Raw genomic sequence first — 23,828 nt, forward strand, 5'->3', positions numbered from 1 at the left:
GAAAAACCCCAGACGATTCTGTCTTTTGATGCTTGCAATGTTTGAGGTGGCTTCAAAAATGCAATTGCACAACAGTATGACAACTGGTGAAATAGCACACAGGCAAATCTACGGTACCAGAGTAATACTGAGACTAAGATTTTTTACTTGAAATGTATCATAAACAAAAAACAATGATTGCAAAGTTAGGCAATCTTGATACTAAATTTTGAACAGAAATGCAATGGTTCATTGAACCTGTCTAAAACTTTACACATACACTGCTGCCATCTAGTGGACAAAATCTCAATTGAGCCTAACCTGGAATAGTACATCATGGCCTTTCTCTTGCATTTCAATGGGAGAATTATTATTTTTTTCTTTGTATTAGCTTTTACAAGATCTAATATGTTATATTCTAGTACATTATTTTCACATTTCCACAAACTTCCACAGAGTGTTTCCTTTCAAATGGTATCAAGAATACAGCAAGATGACGCCGACAGAGATGGTCGCCTCGCTTCAGGTCCTCAAAAAACTACTCAGTTCTTAGTTTTTTATGTATTAGTTTATGTATTATTTTTTACATTGTTAGCCCAGGAAAACCCAAGTGTTATTACATACAGCCGGGAAGAACTATTGGATATAAAAGCAATGACAACTTACCAACATTACGACCAGGAATACGTATTTCCCGAAGCGGATCCTTTGTTCGGTCCTCCACCCTGAACATGGGATCTTATCCCAGAGGTCAACCCAAAACAACGAGGTCGCCGCAGGAAAGGCATTTTAACAAAGCTAACCTTAAGAGCTAGACTTCCTAAAGTCTATCAGCATTTCAAATGCGAGATACAGGCTGCTAGCATTCTGTAATATTGCTACTCTAACTTCTGCAATGCATACAAAGCCTTCCCCAGCCCAGCCTTCGGCAAATCTGACCATGACTCCATTTTGTTGCTCCCAGCCTATAGACAGAAACTAAAACAGGAAACGCCCGTGCTCAGGTCCGTCCAACACTGGTCTGACCAATCGGATTCCATGCTTCAGGATTGCTTCGATCACGTGGACTGGGATATGTTCCGGATAGCCTCAGACAACAACATTGATGTATACACTAAAACATTTCCTAACCAGCATTTGTGCAAAACTGAAAGCACGAACCATCGCTTTTAATCATGGCAAGGCGATTGGAAACATGACCGAATACAAACAGTGCAGCTATTCCCTCCGCATGGCAATCAAACAAGCAAAGAGTCGGTATAGAAACAAAATAGAGTCGCAATTCAACGGCTCAAACATGAGACGTATGTGGCAGTCAATCACAGATTACAAAAAGAAAACCAGCCCCGTCACGGACAACGACGTCTTGCTCCCAGACAAATTAAACAACTCCTTTGCTCGCTTTGAGGACAATACAGTGCCACTGACACGGGCCGCTACCAAAGCCTGTGGGCTCTCCTTCTCCGTGTCCAATGTGAGTAAAACATTTAAACGTGTTAACCCTCGCAAGGCTGATGGCCCAGACGGCATCCCTAGCTGCGTCCTCAGAGCATGAGCAGACCAGCCGGCAGGTGTGCTTACGGACATATTCAATCAATCTCTATCCCAGTCTGTTGTCCCCACATGCTTCAAGATGGCCACCATTGTTGAACTAAATGAGTATCTCCCCTGTATCATCGCCTGGTACAGCTGTATCATCGCCTGGTACGGCAACTGCACCGCCCTCAACCTCAAGGCTCTCCAGAGGATAGTGCGGTCTACACAACGCATCACCGGGGGCAATCTACCTGCTCTCCAGGACACCTACAGCACCCGATATCATAGGAAGGCCAAAAAGATCATCAAGGACAATAACCACCTGAGCCACTTCCTGTTCACCATGCTATCATCCAGAAGGCGAGGTCAGTACAGGTGCATCAACGCTGGGACCGAGAGACTGAAAAACAACTTCTATCTCAAGGCCATCAGTCTGTTAAACAGCCATCACTAACATAGAGAGGCAGACTCAAATCTCTGGCCACTTTAATAAATGGACTTAATGAAGGTATCACTTGTCACCTGAAATATGGAGCAGGTTGAGAGCTTCAAGTTCCTTGGTGTCCACATCACCAACAAACTATCATGGTCCAAACACACTAAGACAGTTGTGAAGAGGGCACGACAAAGCCTATTCCCCCTAAGGAGACTGAAAAGATTTGGCATGGGTCCTTAGATCCTCAGATGGTTCTACAGCTGCACCATCAAGAACATCCTGACTGGTTGCATCACTGCCTGGTATGGCAAATGCTTGGCATTCAACTGCAAGGCACTACAGAGGTTAGTGTGTACGGCCCAGTACATCAGTACATCCAAGACCTCTATATCAGGCAATGTCAGAGGAAGGCCGCCCTGAAAATTGTCAAAGACTCCAGCCACCCTAGTCATAAACTGTTCTCTCTGCTACCGCACGGCAAGCAATACCGGAGCGCCAAGTCGAGGTCCAAAAGGCTTCTTAACAGCTTCTACCCCCAAGCCATAAGACTCCTGAACAGCTAATCAAAGGGCTACCCAGACCCCTCTTTTACGCTGCTACTCTCTGTTTATAATCTCTGCATAGTCACTTTAACTCTAACTACATGTACATATTACCTCAAATAACCGGTGCCCTCGCACATTGACTCTGTACCGGTACCCCCTGTATATAGCCTTGCTTGCTATTTTACTGCTGCTGTTTAATTATTTGTTACTTTTATTTTCTATTTTAATTTTTTTACTTAAAACATATTTAATTTTTTTCTTAACACTGTAAGGTCTACACCGGTTGTATTTAGCACATGTGACAAATAACGTTTTATTTGATTTGAGTTTGAGTTTTGTTTAACTTTGCAAACATTGGATATTGTTTGACATTCACTACATGACCCAAAGTATGTGGACACCTGCTCATCGAACATCTCATTCCAAAATCATTTGCATTATGGAGTTGGTCCCCCCTGTGCTGCTTTAACAGTCTCCAGTCTTCTGGGAAGGCTTTCTACTAGATGTTGGAACATTGCTGTGGGGACTTACTTCCATCCAGCCAAAATAACATTAGTGAGTTGGGGCACTGATGTTGGGCGATTAGGCCTGGGCCTGGCTCGCAGTCGACGTTCTAATTCATCCCAAAGGTGTTTGATGGGATTGAGGCCAGGGCTCTGTAAGCAGGACAGTCAAGTTCTTCCACACCAATCTCAACAAACCATTTCTGTATGGCCCTCGCCTTGTGCATGGGGGCATTGTCATGCTGAAACAGGAAAGAACCCTCCCCAAACTGTTTTCACAAATCTAGAATGTCATTGTATGCTGTAGCGTTAATATTTCCCTTCATTGGAACTAAGGGGCCTAGTCCGAACCATGAAAAACAGCCCTAGACCATTATTCCTCCTCCACCAAACTTTAGGCAGGTTGCTTTCTCCTGGCATCTGCCAAACCTAGATTTGTCCGTCGGATAGCCTGATGCTGTAGCGTGATTCAACACTCCAGAGAATGCGTTTCCACTGCTTCAGCGTCCAATGGAGGCGAGCTTTACACCACTCCTGCCGACGCTTGGCATTGTGATCTTAGGCTTGTATGCGGCTGCTCGGCCATGGAAACCCATTTCATGAAGCTCCTGACGAACAGTTACTGTGCTGACGTTGCTTCCAGAGGTATTTTGGAACTCGGTAGTGAGTGTTGCAACCGAGGACAGACAATTTTCACAAGCTACGCATTTCAGTACTCGGTGGTCCCGTTCTGTGAGCTTGTGTGGCCTACCACTTCGCGGTTGAGCTGTTGCTCCTAGACGTTTCCACTTCACAGCACTTACAGTTGACCGGGGCAGCTCTAGCAGCTCTAGAAATTTGACAAACTGGCTTGTTGGAAGGTGGCATCCTATGACGGTGCCACGTTGAAAGTCACTGAGCTCTTCAGTACGAGTCATTCTACTGCCAATGTTTGTGTATGGAGATTGCAAGGCTGTGTGTTCGATTTTATACATCTGCAGTAATGGGTGTGGCTGAAATGGACGAATCCACTAATTTGAAGGGGTGTCCATATACTTTTTAAAGTGGAAAATCTGTGTCTCAGCATCACTCTGTTATTGTGGAATTGCCCACACCAATCCAACAGTGCCCACACCAATCCAACTGTACAAACAACAACTACAACACACCACACAACTGTGTTGAAGCTGTGGCTTGTTGTTATGACTGCAGCCTTTTGTCTTTCAGCTGTGAAACACATAATTATCATGCCTCTGTACTTATTAAGCACTGCACATGTAAACAGGAGGATTATTTCAACAATGGTCAACAGCGTCTCTTGTTTCTCAATGGCTCTGCCATCAATTGCTTCATCTGCATGATTCTCCAAAGGGAAAGCAGACAGGCTTCGGAAGAACTCAAATTTGCTCTGTGACACCGTCAAAGTGAAAAGGCCACTGAGGAAGTTGCATGGCTCTCTGCGTGCAAACTGACAGGAAGGAAGAGTGAGTGCACTGTGACGCTGCTCACAGCTTTTTGCTTCTTGACTCAACGCATCTCAGAAGCTTTGCCACCTTTTTCTTGATATTTCAGGGATAGTGATATTGTGTTTTAGAAGAAATTGAGAACTGAGAAGTTAAGCGACATAGCCCTCCCTTCCCTCTGCACTGTGCCGGTCCTCTTTTCCTCTCCTCCCCCCCTCCCTCTCTCTACATATCCTCCGTCTGGTCTTAGCTGTGGGGATGAATGCAGACGGAGACAGATGGTACAGTATAGTTAGTGTACTAGGAACTGAGGGTGAAGAAAAGAGTTCTGTGTCTCGCTGGACTGGACTAGGCTGAGAGAGGAGAGTGCTACCTGGTCATGGGATGCTGTAGTGTGACTCAGAGAGGAGCGCATTCCGGGATTGATGATGTGGGCCCTGATGAGATCGAGCTCCTGGAGATTGACAACTCAGGGTGAGTCTTATTTTGTTAACAGTAGAACATGAACCCTATCAATCCCTCATGGGAGTGGTCTGTTTGAGTTTGATAGACTGCCATTCGGCTTTTTACATCCTCACAATCCCATTTTATTTTGATTCGGAAACATAAGCGGCAGGTAGCCTAGCGGTAAAGAGAGGTTAAGAGTGTTGGGCCAGTAACCGAAAGGTCGCCGGTTTGAATCCCTGAGATGACTAAGTGAACAATCTGTCCATGTGCCCTTGAGCAAGGCACTTAACCCAGTTGCTCCTGTAAGTCTCTCTGGATAAGAACATCTGCTAAATGACGTAAATGTAATGACTGTGGAGATTTTAAATATGTTGATGACACATGACAGCATCTAAGACTATCAAGCATGGTCACAACCGAATAGATACGCTTCACAATATCAACTTCTCTGAATCTAGATAAAACACGCAGTAAAATACTGAGCCTCTTGGCTTTGTAAGAAAGTTTGAAGCAATACTATTAAATAGTACCTATTGTTGGGTTTTGGTAATAAGAACGAGGTGTGATTGGTTGACGAGGTATTGAGAGGAAGTGGTATCGCTTTTCCTTGGGGTGAGTGGTGAAAATAGAGCACACATTGTGTGCTAGCAGTTTCAACCACTTCAGAACTTCAGTTCCTTGAGAAAGAAACAATGACATTTGAGGGCATATTTTATTGAACAATGAAACATAATGCATCTGTGTCATTTTCATTTATACACAAAAGCACATACAGAGTCAGAACGCTAGTTTGGAGACATAAACGTTAGACATAAACGTACTGATCCTCACTGAAGCGGCACTGATGTGATTAGGACATGAGCGGCCGGTGATATTGTCTCCCTAATTAGCAGACAATGCTACCGCTCGTCTCTCCCTCCTGTCCAGTCTGGTCTAACACTGGCCAGGCCTCTAAATCCCGTCATGTGGGGAGTGGGGGAAACGAGAAGCTAATCACAATAGCAGCTCACAGACTTCACGTGCCCAAACTGTGAGAAGACAAGGGATCAGCCACAAGCAACACATACTGTGCACACACGCGAGGATGCTTGTCCGCGCACACACATTGACGCACTTATGAATGTATGTATGTATGTATGTATGTATGAATGTATGTATGTATGTATGTATGTATGTATGTATGTATGTATGTATGTATGTATGTATGTATGTATGTATGTATGTATGTATGTATATATATATATATATATATATATATATATATATATATATATATATATATATATATATATATATATATATATACACACACACACACACACACACACACACACACACACACACACACACACACACACACACACGCATGAATAGGTTCACACACACTGCATTCAAACAGTGCATACACACACACAAAGGGACACATGCACACACAGAGACAGACACTCAAGCACAAACACAGATGTGACAGAACTGTTGACACACATAGGGAATGGTTTAGGGATATGTAGCTACTGTATTACTACCAGATAAATGGGTGAATGTGGGCAACAGGTCTTTATGTGAGGGGGTCAGATGGTGGGTGTCTGCTCCACACTTTAATCTGCTTATGTCTGGACACTGTTGGGTGAAGGGGGCTCAGGCAACATGGCTGGCTTGTAAATGAGGTGGGCAAATTGGTCTACAGTTCTATGAGATGTTACAGGAGTGTGGGATAAATGGGAGATATAAACATCTTTGTGAGAAGGTTTTGTGGTTAATGTGACTGCTGATATACAGTGCCATCGGAAAGTATTCAGACCCCTTGACTTTTTCCACATTTTGTTACATTACAGCCTTATTCTAAAATGGACTTTAAAAAAATCCTTAGCAATCTACACACAATACCCCATAATGACTAAGCGAAAACAGTAAAAAAAAAAACTTTTTATCAAATGTATAAATAAAAAAATAAAATCAGAAATACCTTATTTACGTAAGTATTCAGACCCTTTACTATGAGACTAGAAATTGAGCTCAGGTGCATCCTGTTTCCATTGATCATCCTTGAGATGTTTCTACAACTTGATTTGAGTCCACCTGTGGTAAATTAAATTGATTGGACATGATTTGGAAAGGCACACAACTGTATATATAAAGTTCCACAGTTGACAGTTCATGTCAGAGCAAAAACCAAGTCATTAGGTCGAAGGAATTGTCCATAGAGCTCTGAGACTGGATTGTGTTGTGTCGAGGCACAGATGTGGGCAGGGCACCAAAAAATATCAGCAACATTGAAGGTCACCATTTTTAAATGGAAGAATTTTGAAACAACCAAGACTCTTCCTACAGCTGTCCGCCCAGCCAAACTGAGCAATCGGGGGGAGAAGCACCTTGGTCAGGGAGGTGATCAAGAACCCGATGGGCACTCTGACAGAGCTCCAGAGTTCTTCTGTGGAGATGGGAAAAACCTCCAGAAGGACAACCATCTCTGCAGCACTCCACCAATCAGGCCTTTATGTTAGAGTGGCCAGACAGAATCCACATGACAGCCTGATTGGAGTTTGCCGAAAGGCACCTTAAGACTCTCAGACAATGAGAAACAACATTCTCTGGTCTGATGAAACCAAGATTGAACTCTTTGGCCTGAATGTCAAGCGTCACGTCTGGAGAAAACCTGGCACCATCCCTACGGGGAAGCATGGTGGGGCAGCATCAGGCTGTGAGGATGTTTTTCAGTGGCAGGGACTGGGAGACTAGTCAGGATCGAGGCACAGAAGAACAGAGCAAAGTACAGAGAGATCCACGGGTGTGCCAAGCTTGTAGCGTCATACCCAAGAAGACTCGATGCTGTAATCGCTGCCAAAGGTGCTTCAACAAAGTACTGAGTAAAGGGTCTGAATACTTATGTAAATGTAATATTTCTGTTTTTTTTATTGCAAACATTTCTAATTAAACCTGTTTTTGCTTTGTTATTATGGGGTATTGTGTGTAGATTGATGAGGGGAAAATACGACTTAATCAATTTTCGAATAAGGCTGCATCGTAACAAAATGTGGAAAAAGTCAAGGGGTCTGAATACTTTCCGAAGGCACTGTATATGATTAATGTTTCAGGATATGGAGTCTAGGAGAGAGCAGGCTTCAGCTCTCCGTGAGGAATGGAAAAGATGGTCCACCCTCTCGCTACCCTTCAGTGAGACACCTCAACCAGGAGGTCAGTGGAGGATGAAAGTGTGTGTCTGTGTGTGTGTGTCAGAGAGAGAGAGAGAGAGAGAGAGAGAGAGTGGCCATCTGTATGAATATGACACTAAGATACAGAAATTGAAAAGGTTCTGCCATGCACTTATCACACAGGAAACAACAGTGGGTCACACCCTTCGAGTGCACATATTGGCACCTGCAAGTGTGAATGCATGGTGTCAATGGTGCATCAACATACTATTTTATGTCAAAGTTGTTATATCACATTAATGATAAAGGGATACTCATGTATACTAATGTAAACACCTCACAACATCTCATTTCAAATGAAGTATTCTATTCTATTCCTCTAGGTTGTGCTATGGGGCAGGAGCAGAGAGGAGCTACACCACAGAATCTACAACCAGCCCATCCGTGACTGGGAGGGCCAACCTACACACATGTATGGAGAGATAGTGCACTCCTCCCTGGTGTCTCTCCACAACAGCTACACACAGGTAACATCTCACTACACCATGCACAGATAGACTGTAGAGATCAATCATCACTCACTGTCTATGTCCTGACTCTAGTACTGCTATATTGATGTTCTGTTCATATGTTTGTTTATATTCCTATAGGAGACACGTGAACACTATCTGGTGCTGTTCTCCTTCCACTTGTTGATCCTATCTCTGGACCACTCTCACCATGATTTTATCTATGAGGTTGGTTCCTTTACAAATGGGGAAATACTGTAACGACACTGTGCAGATGCATGTTGAACATTTAACTTGAATGTAAAATGCGTTCACCTAAGGCCAGCTAGTCAATGTGTTGCTTCTTCTTTTTCAGGGCATGCTGCCTCTCTCTGGACTGTCTTTCCAAGCCACTTCACTAGCCTCCAACTCGCAAACCATGTTCCAGATCAGTGGTGAGTTCTATTATGATTGTGCAGAGAGTTCATTAAAGCATAAATAGGCAAGGGTATATGATTTATTGTGGTTTATTATGGCTGTGCTACGTTCATAGGCATGATGCAAAGCCAACCATCTCCCTCCCCATTCTAGGTCCAATGGTGGACTCCAAAGTATTCACCTGTGCCAGTGCAGCAGAGATGAACAAATGGATACACCACATGGAGGAGAGGAAATACAAATCCATGAGCCAACTGCTAAGCCCCTCCCACTGTGCACTGTCTTACCTGGTAATTCAATCAGCATAAGAACCACACCCTTATACAGTAAATTACAGATCCTAAACAGATGTCGTTGCAAAATGTTAAACTGTCTGAACAATTGTGAGGTTCACTTTGCTTGATCACAACTTGAACATCTAATAGCACATATGAATAGCACATATTACATACAGTTGAAGTCGGAAGTTTACATACACTTAGGTTGGAGTCATTAAAAATAATTTTTCAACCACTCCACAAATTTCTTGTTAAAACAAACTATAGTTTTGGCAAGTCGGTTAGGACATCTACTTTGTGCATGACACAAGTCATTTTTCCAACAATTGTTTACAGACAGATTATTTCACTTATAATTCATTGTATCACAATTCCAGTGGGTCAGAAGTTTACATACACTAAGTTGACTGTGTCTTTAAACAGCTTGGAAAATTCCAGAAAATTATGTCATGGCTTTAGAAGTTTCAGATAGGCTAATTGACATCATTTGAGTCAATTGGAGGTGTACCTGTGGATGTATTTCAAGGCCTAACTTCAAACGTAGCTTGACATCATGGGCAAATCCAAATAAATCAGCCAAGACCTCCACATTCTGGTTCATCCTTGGGAGCAATTTCCAAACGCCTGAAGATACCCCTCATCTGTACACAAGTATAAATACCATTGGACCACGCAGCTGTCATACCGCTCAGGAAGGAGACGCATTCTGTCAAATTCTTATTTTCAATGACGGCCTAGGAACTGTTGGTTAACTGCCTTGTTCAGAGACAGAACGACAGATTTTTACCTTGTCAGCTCGGGGATTCGATCTTGCAACCTTTCGGTTACTATAAAGTGGGGATCCTGACAGGGAATTTTTACTAGGATTAAATGTCAGGAATTGTGGAAAAACTCAGTTTAAATGTATTTGGCTAAGGTGTATGTAAACTTGCGACTTCAACTATATATTACACTAATGAGCTAAATGCATCATCATGAAAGGACATTTGCTGCAAATAATTATGGCGAAACTCTCCAAATATGAAGCTACGTTTCTGTTGTCATTTACTGTAGGTACCCTGCGATGAGATCTGGAAGAAAGAGGAACTGAAAACGTATTTACTGCAAGTCCCAATTCAGCAGTGGGAAGGGGCCCCCATCCAGCACATGGGCCAGCCTGTATACATATCCATGGTCCACATCATCAACACACAGAGACAGGTACACAACCCGCACTGTAACTTGTGTACTCACCAGTACTCTAAAGTCCATTTTAAGGGCTCTTGATAGCTTGATAGCTGTCATGTTAGACATGCTAAACAATTCAAATAGGCATGCATGTTGTACTGGAATGAAAAAGGCAAATCTATGTGGATGGAAATGGTGGCAAAATTACCCCAAAAATCTGAAATCCCTCTTATCTCCAGCAAAAAGATCAACATCTGCTGAAGATCTCAATAGCTAGGTAGGTGAATCTAGCTATCCACAATGTCCAGAGATAGAACAAAAATCACAATTCCATAAAAAATAGCACCACTGCTGCCACCAGTGTAACTTTAGGGGCCGCATACAGAAGGGTTGGATGTCCTCCTTTAAGCAACAAAGAGTGGACGGAGACAGATTACTATTTAGGCAGACCCAATTGAATACCATTAGCCAAAACTCAGAAACGGTCCGTCACTTCCGGTTTCAATAAAGCTATTACAATACAATTAATGCATTGGTCAATCAAATAACAGATCATTAAATCCCAGGTAAATAATTAATGACATATTTCCAGAATTAGGTAAACACACAGGTATGTTCTAAAACAGATTCAACACATGGTATACATGCCATGCAAAGGAAGCAAATACTCAGACAATACTTCATCACTAGTATCTGCTACATAAAAAAAATATAAATAATGCTAATGCTAATAAATATGCTAATCAACCAATAATGATCATAGGCCTAATAATAATACTTGATTATGCTAATATTAGAATGCTAATGATAATTATAATAGTGGACTTCAGATCAAATTAACAGTGTGATAATGTTAAAACATTCTTGCAGGGACTCCATCAGCAACTTCTAGTACTCTTCCCTCAAGATGTCCTCCTGCTCTCTGTGGATAACAAGAGCCTCAGTGTCATATATGAGGTACAGTCAAATGATGTTCTCTAGGAAACAATTTCACTGGAACTCCTACAATAGGAACCTGGTGACCTTACCACGTTTGCCAATTGTCACTATAGAGTAGATGTTGGTGTGATATACTATGATGTACAGTTTAGAAGATGTTGTAAAATATAGAGGTGATCCAATACTAACCTTTCTCAATTCAAGATAAATGGCACTTCAACCTGTATTTCATAACACTTTAGGGTAGATTGCCTCGGAAAAGCATCACAGCCGTGGAGAGGTCAGCATTACCTGGGAGGCTGGAGTTCGAGTTAGCAGGTTATATACAAAACAGACATAATGTCATTCTGCTCTAACATGTTTATATAATGAGGGAAATTGACTGTAAATTGACCCTCCAAACTGCAAAGAGATCTGTATCAATTCCACTGTGTCAAGTGTTGCTGTATGTATTGGTGAAGAGCACTGTACTTCTATTGTATATTGTGTGGCTCAGGTGAACTGATTGAGCCACTGCAGGTATCTTGCACCTGTCCTGAAGAATATCAGAACTGGATCTTCCAGCTACAACAGGTAAAGTACCATTACAGTCCCGTTAAAATGGGAAAAGATGGAACAAAACAAACGGATCGGGAAAACTGTGTGGCTAGCCTTTTGCCTGTTTCCATTGATTCCAATTGAGCCATACATGTACATCTATTTTGTGAAGATGCAGGATGTTAAAAACAAGTTATTTTGTCTTGAACGTTTTTTACAGAAAAAAAAGAAAATTAGAGACAAGTCCCAAAAAGTAGTTGCAGAACGACTCAGTAGTGTTTATTTCTTTTCTCAATAGCCGGAAAAAAACCTCCAAGCTACCTCAAACCACCCGGCTCCACCTCTCATGCCAAAAAAACAAAGGAGCAGAAAGGAGTCCCAGGAACCAATGATAATTGCACATTAATGAGACTAACTGACCAATGGCCTCACAATATAGAAGACTCATGCCTCTTTTCATTAATATACACTATTTGTGTATATCGTGTATACAGTTCCTTTAGAAAGTATTCATACCCCTTGACTTATTCCACATTTTGTTGTGTTATAGCCTGAATTCAAAATTGATTAAACATATATTTTTTCTCTCACCAATCTACATAAAATAGCTCCTAATTAGTGAAAACATGTTTTTAGAAATGTTTGCAAATTTACTGGAAATGAAATACAGAAATATCTCATTTACATAAGCATTCACATAAGCATAAGCATTCACACCCCTGAGTTAATACATGTTGGAATCACCTTTGACAGCTATTACAGCTGTGAGTCTCTCTGGGTAAGTCTCTAAGCGTTTCGACACATTGATTGTAGATTGTATTATTTTATTTTATTTTAATTTAAGCTCTGTCAAAGTGGTTGTTGATCCATTGCTAGACAGCCATTTTCAAGTATTGCCATAGATTTTCAAGCCAATTAGTCAAAACTGTAACTAGGCCACTAAGGAACATTCAATGTCATCTTGGTAAGCAACTCCAGTGTATATTTGGCCTTATCTTTTAGGTTATTGTCCTGCTGAAAGGTGAATTTGTCTCCCAGTGTTTGTTGGAAAGCAGACTGAACCAGGTTTTCCTCTAGGATTTTGCCTGTGCTTAGCTCTATTCCATTTATTTTTTATCCTAAACAACTCCCTAGTCCTTGCCGATGACAAACACAATCAATAACATGATGCAGCCACCACCATGCTTGAAAATATGAAGAGTGGTACTTAGTGATGTGTTGAATTTGGCCCAAATATAACACTTTGGATTCAGGACATAAAATGTATTTCTTTGTATTTCTTTGCCAAATGTTTCGCAGTTTTACTTTAGTGCCTTGTTGCAAAAATATTTTTATTCTGTACAGGCTTCTTTCTTTTCACTCGGTCATTTAGGTTAGTATTGTGGAGTAACTACAATGTTGTTGATCCTTTCTCAGTTTTCTCCCATCACAGCCATTAAACTCTGACTGTTTTAAAGTCACCATTGGCCTCATGCTGAAATCCCTGTGTGGTTTCCTTCCTCTCTGGCAACTGACTTCTACACCTGCATTACTTGCTGTTTGGGGTTTTAGGCTGGGTTTCTGTCCAGCACTTTGACATCAGCTTATGTAAGAAGGGCTTTATAAATACATTTGATTGATTGACTTAGGAAGGACGCCTGTATCTTTGTATTGATATATCATCCAAAGTGTAATTAACCCTTCTCCTACAATTTACATGGCCCTGTGGAAATCAAATTAACAATAAAAAATGTATTTCAAAATCCGTCTGTTTACGCTAGGGCTTTGTCTCAATCCACTGTATCTGCCAATATAGCCCTTCCGCATATGCGGTAAAAGGTGGCAGAGCTAGAGCGGTGTTTGTCAGACCATAAGACATCCGGAAAATCTGTCTTCTCAAGAAAAGGTCTAAAGCGTCCGAAAGGTTAGGCCTACAAACTATTATGAAAGATGAGACTCTCACGCTGATGTTCTCCGTTTGGCTCTACGATCCCCACAAGCTTCACAGGACTCGTCTGAATTCGGTAAAGCCTCTTCTGCCAACTTCTGTCTGCAGCGTCCCAACAGTTTGGTCTCCACACTAATACGACCCCTCTGTAGGACGCCCACAAGCCTCACAAGACTCCTCTGAAGGTCCCCGGACCCAATTGTTTCCTGAGCTTTCTTATATCTCTCAGATATAGGGCAGACACTTAAAGAACAAACTTCCTTTTTATATATTTGTTTTACTATCTGTTCCATGTAATCTGTTATTCAATGCGTTTCTATGGGCTAATAACAGTAACAACAAAATCAATGTGTCATCTAATCATTTTTGTATATATTTTTTTATACCTTTAAGGGGTCTTAAAATTCTAAATCAAATACTGTAATGATCCTTGGTATGACCATCTTAAAACAACTCCATAAGTTAGCTTAGTAGAACCCCCCTTACCCCAGCTTAGACAGGGCTTAGAGTCTCTTAACTCTCTAGAGGGTTAATAACTTCACCGTGCTGAAAAGGATATTCAATGTCTGCTTTTCTTTACCCATTTATCAATATGTGGACTTCTTTGTGAGGCATTGAAAAACCTCCCTTGTCTTTGTGTTTGAATCTGTGTTTTAAATTCACTGCTCGACTGAGGGACCTTACAGATAATTGTATGTGTGGGGTACAGAGATGAGGTAGTCATTTAAAAATCATATTAAACACTATTATTGCACACAAAGTGAGTCCATACAACTTATTTGACCTGTTAAGCAAATGTTCACTCCTGAACTTATTTAGGCTTGCCATAACAAAGTCATTGAATCCTTATTGACTCAAGACATTTCAGCTCTTCATTTTTAATTAATTTTCAAAATTTTATCAAACATAATTCCACTTTGTCATTATGGGATATTGTGTGTAGGCCAGTGACACAAAATCTCCATTTAATCCATTTTAAATTCAGACTGTAACAACCAAATGTGGAAAAAGTCAAGGGTGTGAATACTTTCTGAAGGCACTGTATATGTATATATTATTCAGTCTGGTCCAATGAAATTAAGAGATTCTGGTGAACATTCTTCTGCTGTAGACTACTGTCTGTAGTACTCTGCTTCACTAGTGACTGTAATAGCAATGAATAGGCTAAATAGGGAGTTTATTTTTAGTGAACTGATATATACAATATTTTTCGTAGAATCTCTGTGAACCAAAATAGAAAATCTAGTGCTGTTCATGACCTTTTCCATATTTTCTGTTATGATTGTTCTTGAAATGTACGGACTCAATAAAAAGTAACTAAATACCTTTCCCAAATTGTGTTCTTATTATGTACAATACTTATGTACAGTACAAGTAACTCAAACTTTATGTCATGGTCACAAACATTCAGGCTTCACCTACATATTATTATATGAAACAATTTCAGCAGTGGTCATATAAAACATTGAAAAGTATGTGCGTTTATTTCAGGGGTAAAACATTTAAAGTATTATGTTCAGAACCAGAAATCTCAAGTAGCGCATGTATTATTAGTATTTTGTTATTTATATTTCTCTATAAGTTCTAAGATTTGTTAAAATGGTATGGCATATTTTTGGCAGACCCTGGCCCTCATAAATTACAGTCATAATAGTAAATTAGCCATTACTCATTTAAACAAGTGCATCTACACTATGTAAATGGACATCATTATCTCCATAGAGAATAGCCAGCTATAGGAGCATAAACAAATACACAACAGCAAACATTTAAATTAGCACTAACAACTTTTTTAAAACTATATTTAAAAAATATTTAATGTGTCACTGGAATGGTGAACATCTGCATGTAGATGGTAGTAGTGGTTGGTCAATAATATAATGTGCTACTGTCTTAATTTTTGTCTAACTAGCAGTGAAAGTCAAAAGACAGGGAAGATGCACAAACACTGTAGTTCTTAATGTTTTGTTGAAAGTGAATTCTGAAATTATGTTTATTCCTATTACAGTGCTTGGGGGCAAAGACAAATGCTTGGTTTCTGATACAGTATTCCCATAGTTGTGTTACAGTAGTTGTACTGTATATGCAGTCATAGCAAGCATGAGTGAAAGAAAATTACCGCTATGCAGCTGGATAACCATATTTCTTAAGAATATTGCTTATGCTCGAGCTATGCCAAAAATGATGTCCTTATGAGCACCTGCAGACTAAATAAAACTCCCACATCCAGATAATCTAAAACTGCTCAGCTATTGTATAACTGGTGTTGCATAAAAGCTGGGTCTAATGGATACGGGTTGAGAGTTGCTGCCCTGTTTGATTGGACATTCCAAGTGTAAATGAAAACCTGCAGGATGGAAAGGACACTTAAAAGAGCTCCTCTTCCAGTTTCTGTGTGACACACTTAACGCGGATGTTTTCTCTGAGGTTGCGGAGACGCGCACTGCGACTTGTGATCTCCTCCACGTTGGTTTTGGGGAACCAGCCCCGCTCCCCGTCTGACAGCCGAATGCCCTCCACCCAGCCTGTGGATACACAATACACAACAACCTCAGCAAACAAAAACACACCTAGTGACATTATCACTTGTGGTGGTCTACTTGTGGTGGTTTAAGACTCAAACTTTGGGTTTTACACATGATAGAAAACTGTTATGAACTACTTTTAGGGTAAAGGAGAAAATGTAAAGGTTTTTATTTTATTTTACTGAAGTTGCTGTTTAAAGTTTATACTTATTTAAAAATTAAAAACAATTATTTAACCTTAATTTACCAGGTAAGCTAGTTGAGAACAAGTTCTCATTTGCAACTGCGACCTGGCCAAGATAAAGCATAGCAGTTCGACACATTCAACAACACAGAGTTACACGTGGAATGAACGAAACATACAGTCAATAATACAGTAGAAAAAAAGAAAACAAAGTCTATATACAGTGAGTGCAAATTAGGTCAAATAAGAGAGTTAAGGCAATAAATAGGCCATGGTGGCAATGTAATTACAATATGGCAATTAAACACTGGAATGGTAGATGTGCAAAAGATGGATGTGCAAGTAGAGATACTGTGGTGCAAAAGGAGCAAAATAAATAAATACAGTTTGGGGATGAGGTAGATAGATGGGCTGTATACAGATGGGCTATGAACAGGTGCAGTGATCTGTGAGCTGCTCTGACAGTTGGTTCTTAAAGCTAGTGAGGGAGATGGGAATCTCCAGCTTCAGTGATTTTTGCAGTTCGTTCCAGTCAGTGGCAGCAGAGAACTGGAAGGAAAGGCGACCACGGAGGAATTGGCTTTGGGGGTGACCAGTGAGATATACCTGCTGGAGCGCGTGCTACGAGTGGGTGCTGCTATGGTGACCAGCGAGCTGAGATAGGGCGGGGCTTTACCTAGCAGTGACTTGTAGATAACCTGTAGCCAGTGGGTTTGGCGACGAGTATGAAGCGAGGGCCAGCCAATGAGAGCGTATCGGTCGCAGTGGTGAGTAGTGTATGGGGCTTTGGTGGCAAAACGGATGGCACTGTGATAGACTACATCCAGTTTTCTGAGTAGAAAGTTGGAGGCTATTTTATAGATGACATCGCCGAAGTCAAGGATCGGTAGGATGGTCAGTTTTACGAGGGTATGTTTGGCAGCATGAGTGAAGGAAGCTTTGTTGCGAAATAGGAAGCAGATTCTAGATTTAATTTTTGATTGGAGATACTTAATGTGAGTCTGGAAGGAGAGTTTACAGTCTAGCCAGACACCTAGGTATTTGTAGTTATCCATGTATTCTAAGTCAGAGCCGTCCAGAGTAGTGATGCTGGATGGGCGGGCAGGTGCGGGCAATGATCGGTTGAATAGCATGCATTTAGTTTTATTTGCGTTTAAGAGCAGTTGGAGGCCCCGGAAGGAGTGTTGTATGGCATTGAAGCTCGTCTGGAGGTTAATTAACACAGTGTCCAAAGAAGGGTCAGAAGTATACAGAATGGTGTCGTCTGAGTAGAGGTGGATCAGAGAATCACCAGCAGCAAGAGCGACATCATTGATGTATACAGAGAAGAGAGTCGGCCCGAGAATTGAACCCTGTGGCACCCCCATAGAGACTGCCAGAGGTCCGGACAACAGGCCCTCCGATTTGACACACTGAGCTCTATCAGAGAAGTAGTTGGTGAACCAGGCGAGGCAATCATTTGAGAAACCAAGGCTGTTGAGTCTGCCAATAAGAATGTGGTGATTGACAGAGTCGAAAGCCTTGGCCAGGTTGATGAATACAGCTGCACAGTAATGTCTCTTATCGATGGTGGTTATGATATCGTTAAGGACCTTGAGCGTGGCTGAGGTGCACACATGACCAGCTCAGAAACCAGATTGCATAGCGGAGAAGGTACGATGTGATTCAAAATGGTCAGTAATCTGTTTGTTAACTTGGCTTTCGAAGACCTTAGAGATGCAGGGTAGGATAGATAAAGGTCTGTAGTAGTTTAGGTCTAGAGTGTCTCCCTCTTTGAAGAGGGGGATTACCGCGGCAGCTTTCCAATCTTTGGGAATCTCAGACGATACGAAAGAGAGGCTAGTAATAGGGGTTGCAACAATTTCGGCAGGTAATTTTAGAAAGAGAGGATCCAGATTGTCTAGATCCAGATTGTCTAAATCTCCAGATTTGTAGGGGTTCAGATTTTGCAGCTCTTTCAGAACATCAGCTATCTGGATATGAGTGAAGGAGAAATGGTGGGGGCTTGGGCGGGTTGCTGTGGAGGGTGCCGGGCAGTTGACCAGGGTAGGGGTAGCCAGGTGGAAAGCATGGCCAGCCGTAGAGAAATACTTATTGAAATTCTCAATTATAGCGGATTTGTCAGTTGTAACAGTGTTTCCTAGCCTCAGAGCAGTGGGTAGCTTGGAGGAGGTGCTCTTATTCTCCATGGACTTTACAGTGTCCCAGAACTTTTTTGAGTTTGTACTGCAGGATGCAAATTTCTGTTTAAAAAAGCTAGACTTAGCTTTCCTAACTGCCTGTGTATATTGGTTCCTAACTTCCCTGAAAAGTTGCTGATCTTGGTTGAAAACAGCAGAGGTGTATTTGAAGGGTGAGTTAGTTAGGATGACATCTATGAGGGTGCCCGTGTTTATGGATTTGGGGTTGTACCTGGTAGGTTCATTGATAAGTTGTGTGAGATTGAGGGCATCAAGCTTAGATTGTAGGATGGCCGGGGTGTTAAGCATGTCCCAGTTTAGGTTACCTAGCAGCACAAGCTCAGAAGATAGATGGGGGGCAATCAAATCACATATGGTGTCGAGGGCACAGCTGGGGGCAGAGGGTGGTCTTGTAGCAAGCGGCAACGGTGAGAGACTTGTTTCTGGAAAGGTTCATTTTTAGAAGTAGAAGCTCAAATTGTTTCGGTACAGACCTGGATAGTAAGACAGAACTCTGCAGGTTATCTTTGCAGTAAATTGCAACACCGCCCCCTTTGGCAGTTCTATCTTGTCGAAAAATGTTATAGTTAGGAATGGAAATGTCAAGGTTTTTGGTGGTCTTCCTAAGCCAGGATTCAGACACGGCTAGGACATCCGCATTGGTGGAGTGTGCTAGGGCAGTGAATAAAACAAACTTAGGGAGGAGGCTTCTAATGTTAACATGCATGAAACCAAGGCTTTTACGGTTGCAGAAGTCAACAAATGAGAGAGCCTGGGGGATGGGAGTGGAGGTAGACACTGCAGGGCCTGGATTAACCTCTACATCACCAGATTAACAGAGGAGGAGTAGGATAAGGGTACGGCTAAAGGCTAACAGAACTGGACGCCTAGTACGTTCAGAACAGAGAGTAAAAGGAGCAGATTTCTGGGCACGGTAGAATATATTCAAGGCATAATGTACAGACAAAGGTATAGTAGGATGTGAATACAGTGGGGGTAAACCTGTGCATATAGTGATAATGAAAGAGATATTGTCTCTAGAAATAGCATTTAAACCAGGTGATGTCACTGCGTGTGTGGGAGGTGGAACTAAATTGTTAGCCGAGGCGTGTTGAGCAGTGCTAGAGGCTCTACAGTGAAATAAAACAATAGTTACAAACCAGAACAGCAATCGACACGGCATGGTGACGTTAGGGAAAGGCATGCGTAGCCGGGTGATCATACAAGTCCAGTGCGTGGCTTCAGGCAGCTAGCGGCACAGGGTTAGCAGGCTAACAGAAAGGCCTTAGAGGAGGAAAGTCTGTTGTGGCCCCCTCGTGCAGTTACATCAGCGGACGGATCAGCAGGACTCCGTGTGGTAAACCAGGCCAATTGGCAAAATATGTATAGTGAGCTTAGAAATATGTCCGAAGGGCCTCTTAAGCCAGCAGTCCAATGTGCTTTAGATAGCTAGCAGGCCGCAGATTTGCGGCTGTGCGTTCAGGGGTCGTTAGCTGCTATAATTCCAGGTGGGGGAAAAATATCATAATAAAAATGTTGAAAAAATGATAATAAAAAAAAGAAACAATTAAACATAAAAATTAAAAAAAAATAATAGGTTCAGAGCTTGCGATAGGAATCCGGAGATATGGAGAAGAATAAGTCCGACTAGCTCTGGTTTGAGTCACGCTGTACAGACTGGCGAGAGTTGTCCGGGATAAATGTAGCTGATGACAGCTAGCAAAGGATAGCTGACTGCTAGCTAGTGGCTTCGGAATGTATTTGATGGGCCTCGTAAGCCAACAGTCCGTTGTGCTCTAGACAGATAGCATTCAGGGGACGTTAACTGCGAAGGTCGGAAGGTGAGAAGGTTCAGAGCTTGCGATAGGAATCCGGAGATTTGGAGAGAAAAATAGGTCCGGTAGGCTCTGGTTGAATTGCTTTGTACAAACTGGCTAGAGGTTAGCTGATGACCGTTAGCTGGCTAGTTATCTGGCTAGTTTATGTTGGAGAGATTCCAGTAATAGAGGCAGAGAAAAATACTTTAGAGAAAAAGCAGGTCCACACCACATTGGGTGAGGTGGGTTGCAGGAGAGTATTTTGAAGTAAGGGTTTAGAAAAATATTAAAAGATATGCAAAGAAAAATATATAAAAATATATATACATGGGACACGACAAGACGAAGGACAAATATGTCTGACTGCTACGCCATCTTGGATTGAACCTGCCCATCTTGGATTGAACCTGTTTATGATGATAGAGTTTAATGTGAGCTTGCCAAAGGGAGTTTCTCACCATCACTTGTAATGGTCTTGGCTTGAAGAATATCAGCCTTCTCCAATGTAAGCTCATCATGCTCTTGGGCCTGGTAACTCTTGATGCATTGAACTTGGGAAAGATCTGAGAGGAGAAACAACCAAAGGTGTATAAAATTACTGAAAAGGCTGTACTTCCGTTAAAATCTATTTTTAAAATATTTTAAAACGTAATGCAATATTTTCCAAGTTACAGTAAATGAAACAACAGAAGCTCAGGGACATGACTGAAGTTGGTTTATAAGTAATTGAAATACTTAATCAGCACTGAAAGATGTGACTGCTTATCCAGACTATTGATAAAGCAGCTACTTACCATCATTCTCAGTGGCCTGCTCAATATCTTCCAATGGATCAGAGGGGAACATGGCTGTGATCCATCTTTGTTTCCCACTCCTGGGAAGAAACAAAACCCACGTAGAGGCTGTCAGTTCCTACTTTATCACTACCATTACATATCATGATAGTGGTATGTATAGCAGCTCACTCAGTGTGGGCCTTGAGTAGGATCTGGTGTTTGAGTTGCCGGCCCTCACACAGCTGCAGGTGGAAGATGAAACCTGAGATGCCCTGAAGCTTCTGACTGAGGTCCTTCACCTTCAGCTGCCCGATCTTAGCGTGAACAAACACCATGAACTTCCACGTGCTGCAGACAGACCAGAGACAGGAATTTGTCAATGTATGCCATGCATCACTCAATCAACCAACATTTATGACATACAGTAACACCATACATAGTGTTGCATAGTGTGGAAGAGCATAGCATAGCTCAGCATACTGTAGCATGGCATTATGCCATACATATAAAACACTTTTCTTTCTATTCTCCCTCTACATTGTACATCTTTAGTACTCACTCCTTCCTCTTGGACAGCAGAAGACAGTCATTGAACAGATGCAGGTACACAGGCCTTGTGGGCAACTTTAACTTTGACCCAGAAATACTCATGGTCTGTGTGTCCACTTCGAGCAGTTCTCCATGCTTGACCAACCAGCGAGACTGGGAGATCAAAGGGAATATCTAAAAGGGGAGATGTATGTGATTAATGAGCATGAATGAACAGTTATTTAATTATTACTGGGGTTAGAGGCATGCGGTTTCTTTACTTGCAATCTACAATGGGCAAACATTATATGGTTAATCCATACTATGGCAATAATAAGAAATAGGATTTGTTGTTGTCCAAAACCATTGATTCTCAGCAGTGGATAGGGGAAAGGGGAATATACTGTACATGAGTATACAGTAGGTGTACTGAGAATGAATGAGGTTGTTCCTAACGAGAGATGTTGTCATCTACCTTGCCCTCAAAGTGGATCTTCTTATTGAGGTGAATGAGCTCTTCCATCCTCTTCATTGACTGCACACTGGAGTTACATTCCTTTATAATCTGTTGTGATAAGAACGGTTATTTCAATGTTTTAGGCAATATAGTCTATTAGTAAAAAGTTTAACCATTTCTCTATTATTTATTTTGTATAACGACTAAAAATGTACCAAACTTCAACTTTTGGTATATGTTTTATTTTATGCTACCTTTTTCAGCTCATTGAAGGCCTTGGTGGCTGTGTCCTCATCCCTAGAGCCTGGTGTTGTCCTCTTTAGGATATTCTATAAGATAGAAGGAAGATAGAACATTTTGGATCTCAACTTTCACCTCAGGACACTGCAAAGCCTGCTGCTGTATATTTGCTTATTCACTGGTCATTAACTTGATGTAAGGTTGAGTAATTGTTTTGTCCCTACAGCCAGTCATGAATAGTTTAATTCTATGGTGAACAAGGGTGCTCTATCATACCTCCACCAGCATCTTGAGCCGTGTGATCCTCTGGAAGGGGAGGATGAGGAAGGAGGCGAGGGGAAGACGCTGGCAGATGGGGTCTTCTTCCAAACGAGCCAGGATACCTGGGAAGCGAGCATTCTCCTGTCTACAGAGACAAAAATTGCTTCAAATCTAGCAATATGGACAGAAAAAACCTTCACTGGTATGGATTGGAGATATATGTGTATATGTGACTTGAAAACAGCCTAACCAACTCTGCTGGCAACAATTTTATTATGTTCTTTTGCAGATGTTTACTGACACTGGCCATATTCAATGGGTGTTGTACACACATCACGTAACGTTAGCTAACGAGCCAGCCAGCTAATATTAGCTAATTAAACGACAATACAGTGCCAACAATGCCACAGTGCTGGGAGCTAACTAACCAGGTTCAATGTTATCTAGCTAACATTTGGCTCTAATTAGAAAAGCAAATGGCTCTGAAATATGAATAATAACGTCAGCTAGGGAGCCAGCCAACTAACGTTAGCTAGCTAGCTAACAGTACACTTTATCTTAAGACATATAGCTATCTAGGTAAACAACGAACCTAGCTATGTAAACAAAGTGTAAATTCAAACAATGTTACGTAACGTTAGCTAACAAGCCAGCCAGCTAACGTTAGCTAGTTAAACAACAACGAACAGTGCCAACAATGCCACAGTGCTGGGAGCTAACCAACCAGGTTCAATGTTAGCTAGCTAACCACATTCATTAGGCTGTCATTAGCTAGCTAACAACATTTTTCTTAAGTTCAAACGGCTCTCCTGTGAAGTCGTGACTTGCAATATACGCCTAGTTTCCTGAATCGGTTCACATATATCTATGGTCATGAACCCTGTTTCTGAAGAGCTACAGGGTTTCGTTCCAACCCAGCACTAGCACACTTGGTCTGGATGATCAGTTGAACCAGGTGTGTTAGTGCTGGGCTGGAACAGAAACCTGCACACCGTCGATATCCATATGTACAAAGTGACAATTCGAGCGTGTGTACTAGGCACTAA

General features: G+C 41.6%; 2 protein-coding genes across 2 annotated transcripts in view; one reads left to right on the plus strand and one right to left on the minus strand.

Annotated features, from left to right (window-relative positions):
• Positions 1–4,465: 4,465 nt before the first annotated feature.
• On the plus strand, positions 4,466–12,819 carry LOC112222010 (probable pleckstrin homology domain-containing family N member 1). The gene is made up of 11 exons (XM_024384535.2): positions 4,466–4,915; positions 7,984–8,083; positions 8,424–8,567; positions 8,691–8,777; positions 8,905–8,983; positions 9,120–9,256; positions 10,298–10,444; positions 11,282–11,368; positions 11,593–11,668; positions 11,847–11,923; positions 12,186–12,819. The coding sequence occupies exons 1-11, from the start codon at positions 4,821–4,823 to the stop codon at positions 12,291–12,293; spliced, it is 1,137 nt and encodes a 378-aa protein (XP_024240303.1). The 5' UTR covers positions 4,466–4,820; the 3' UTR covers positions 12,294–12,819.
• A 2,455-nt stretch (positions 12,820–15,274) lies between these two features.
• The window catches only part of arhgef19 (Rho guanine nucleotide exchange factor (GEF) 19), a 35,862-nt gene continuing 27,308 nt past the window's right edge, over positions 15,275–23,828 (minus strand). Inside the window, exons 9-16 of the mRNA XM_024384536.2 lie at positions 22,798–22,927; positions 22,536–22,610; positions 22,300–22,389; positions 21,856–22,019; positions 21,486–21,644; positions 21,315–21,394; positions 20,979–21,083; positions 15,275–16,339 (exon numbers count right to left, since the gene is read on the minus strand). Of these exons, the coding sequence (XP_024240304.1) occupies positions 16,182–16,339; positions 20,979–21,083; positions 21,315–21,394; positions 21,486–21,644; positions 21,856–22,019; positions 22,300–22,389; positions 22,536–22,610; positions 22,798–22,927 (961 nt within the window). The 3' untranslated portion in view covers positions 15,275–16,181. The remainder of the gene's footprint in view (positions 16,340–20,978; positions 21,084–21,314; positions 21,395–21,485; positions 21,645–21,855; positions 22,020–22,299; positions 22,390–22,535; positions 22,611–22,797; positions 22,928–23,828) is intronic.

Source organism: Oncorhynchus tshawytscha, linkage group LG22 (genome assembly GCF_018296145.1).
Source record: "Oncorhynchus tshawytscha isolate Ot180627B linkage group LG22, Otsh_v2.0, whole genome shotgun sequence".
NCBI lineage: Eukaryota > Metazoa > Chordata > Actinopteri > Salmoniformes > Salmonidae > Oncorhynchus > Oncorhynchus tshawytscha.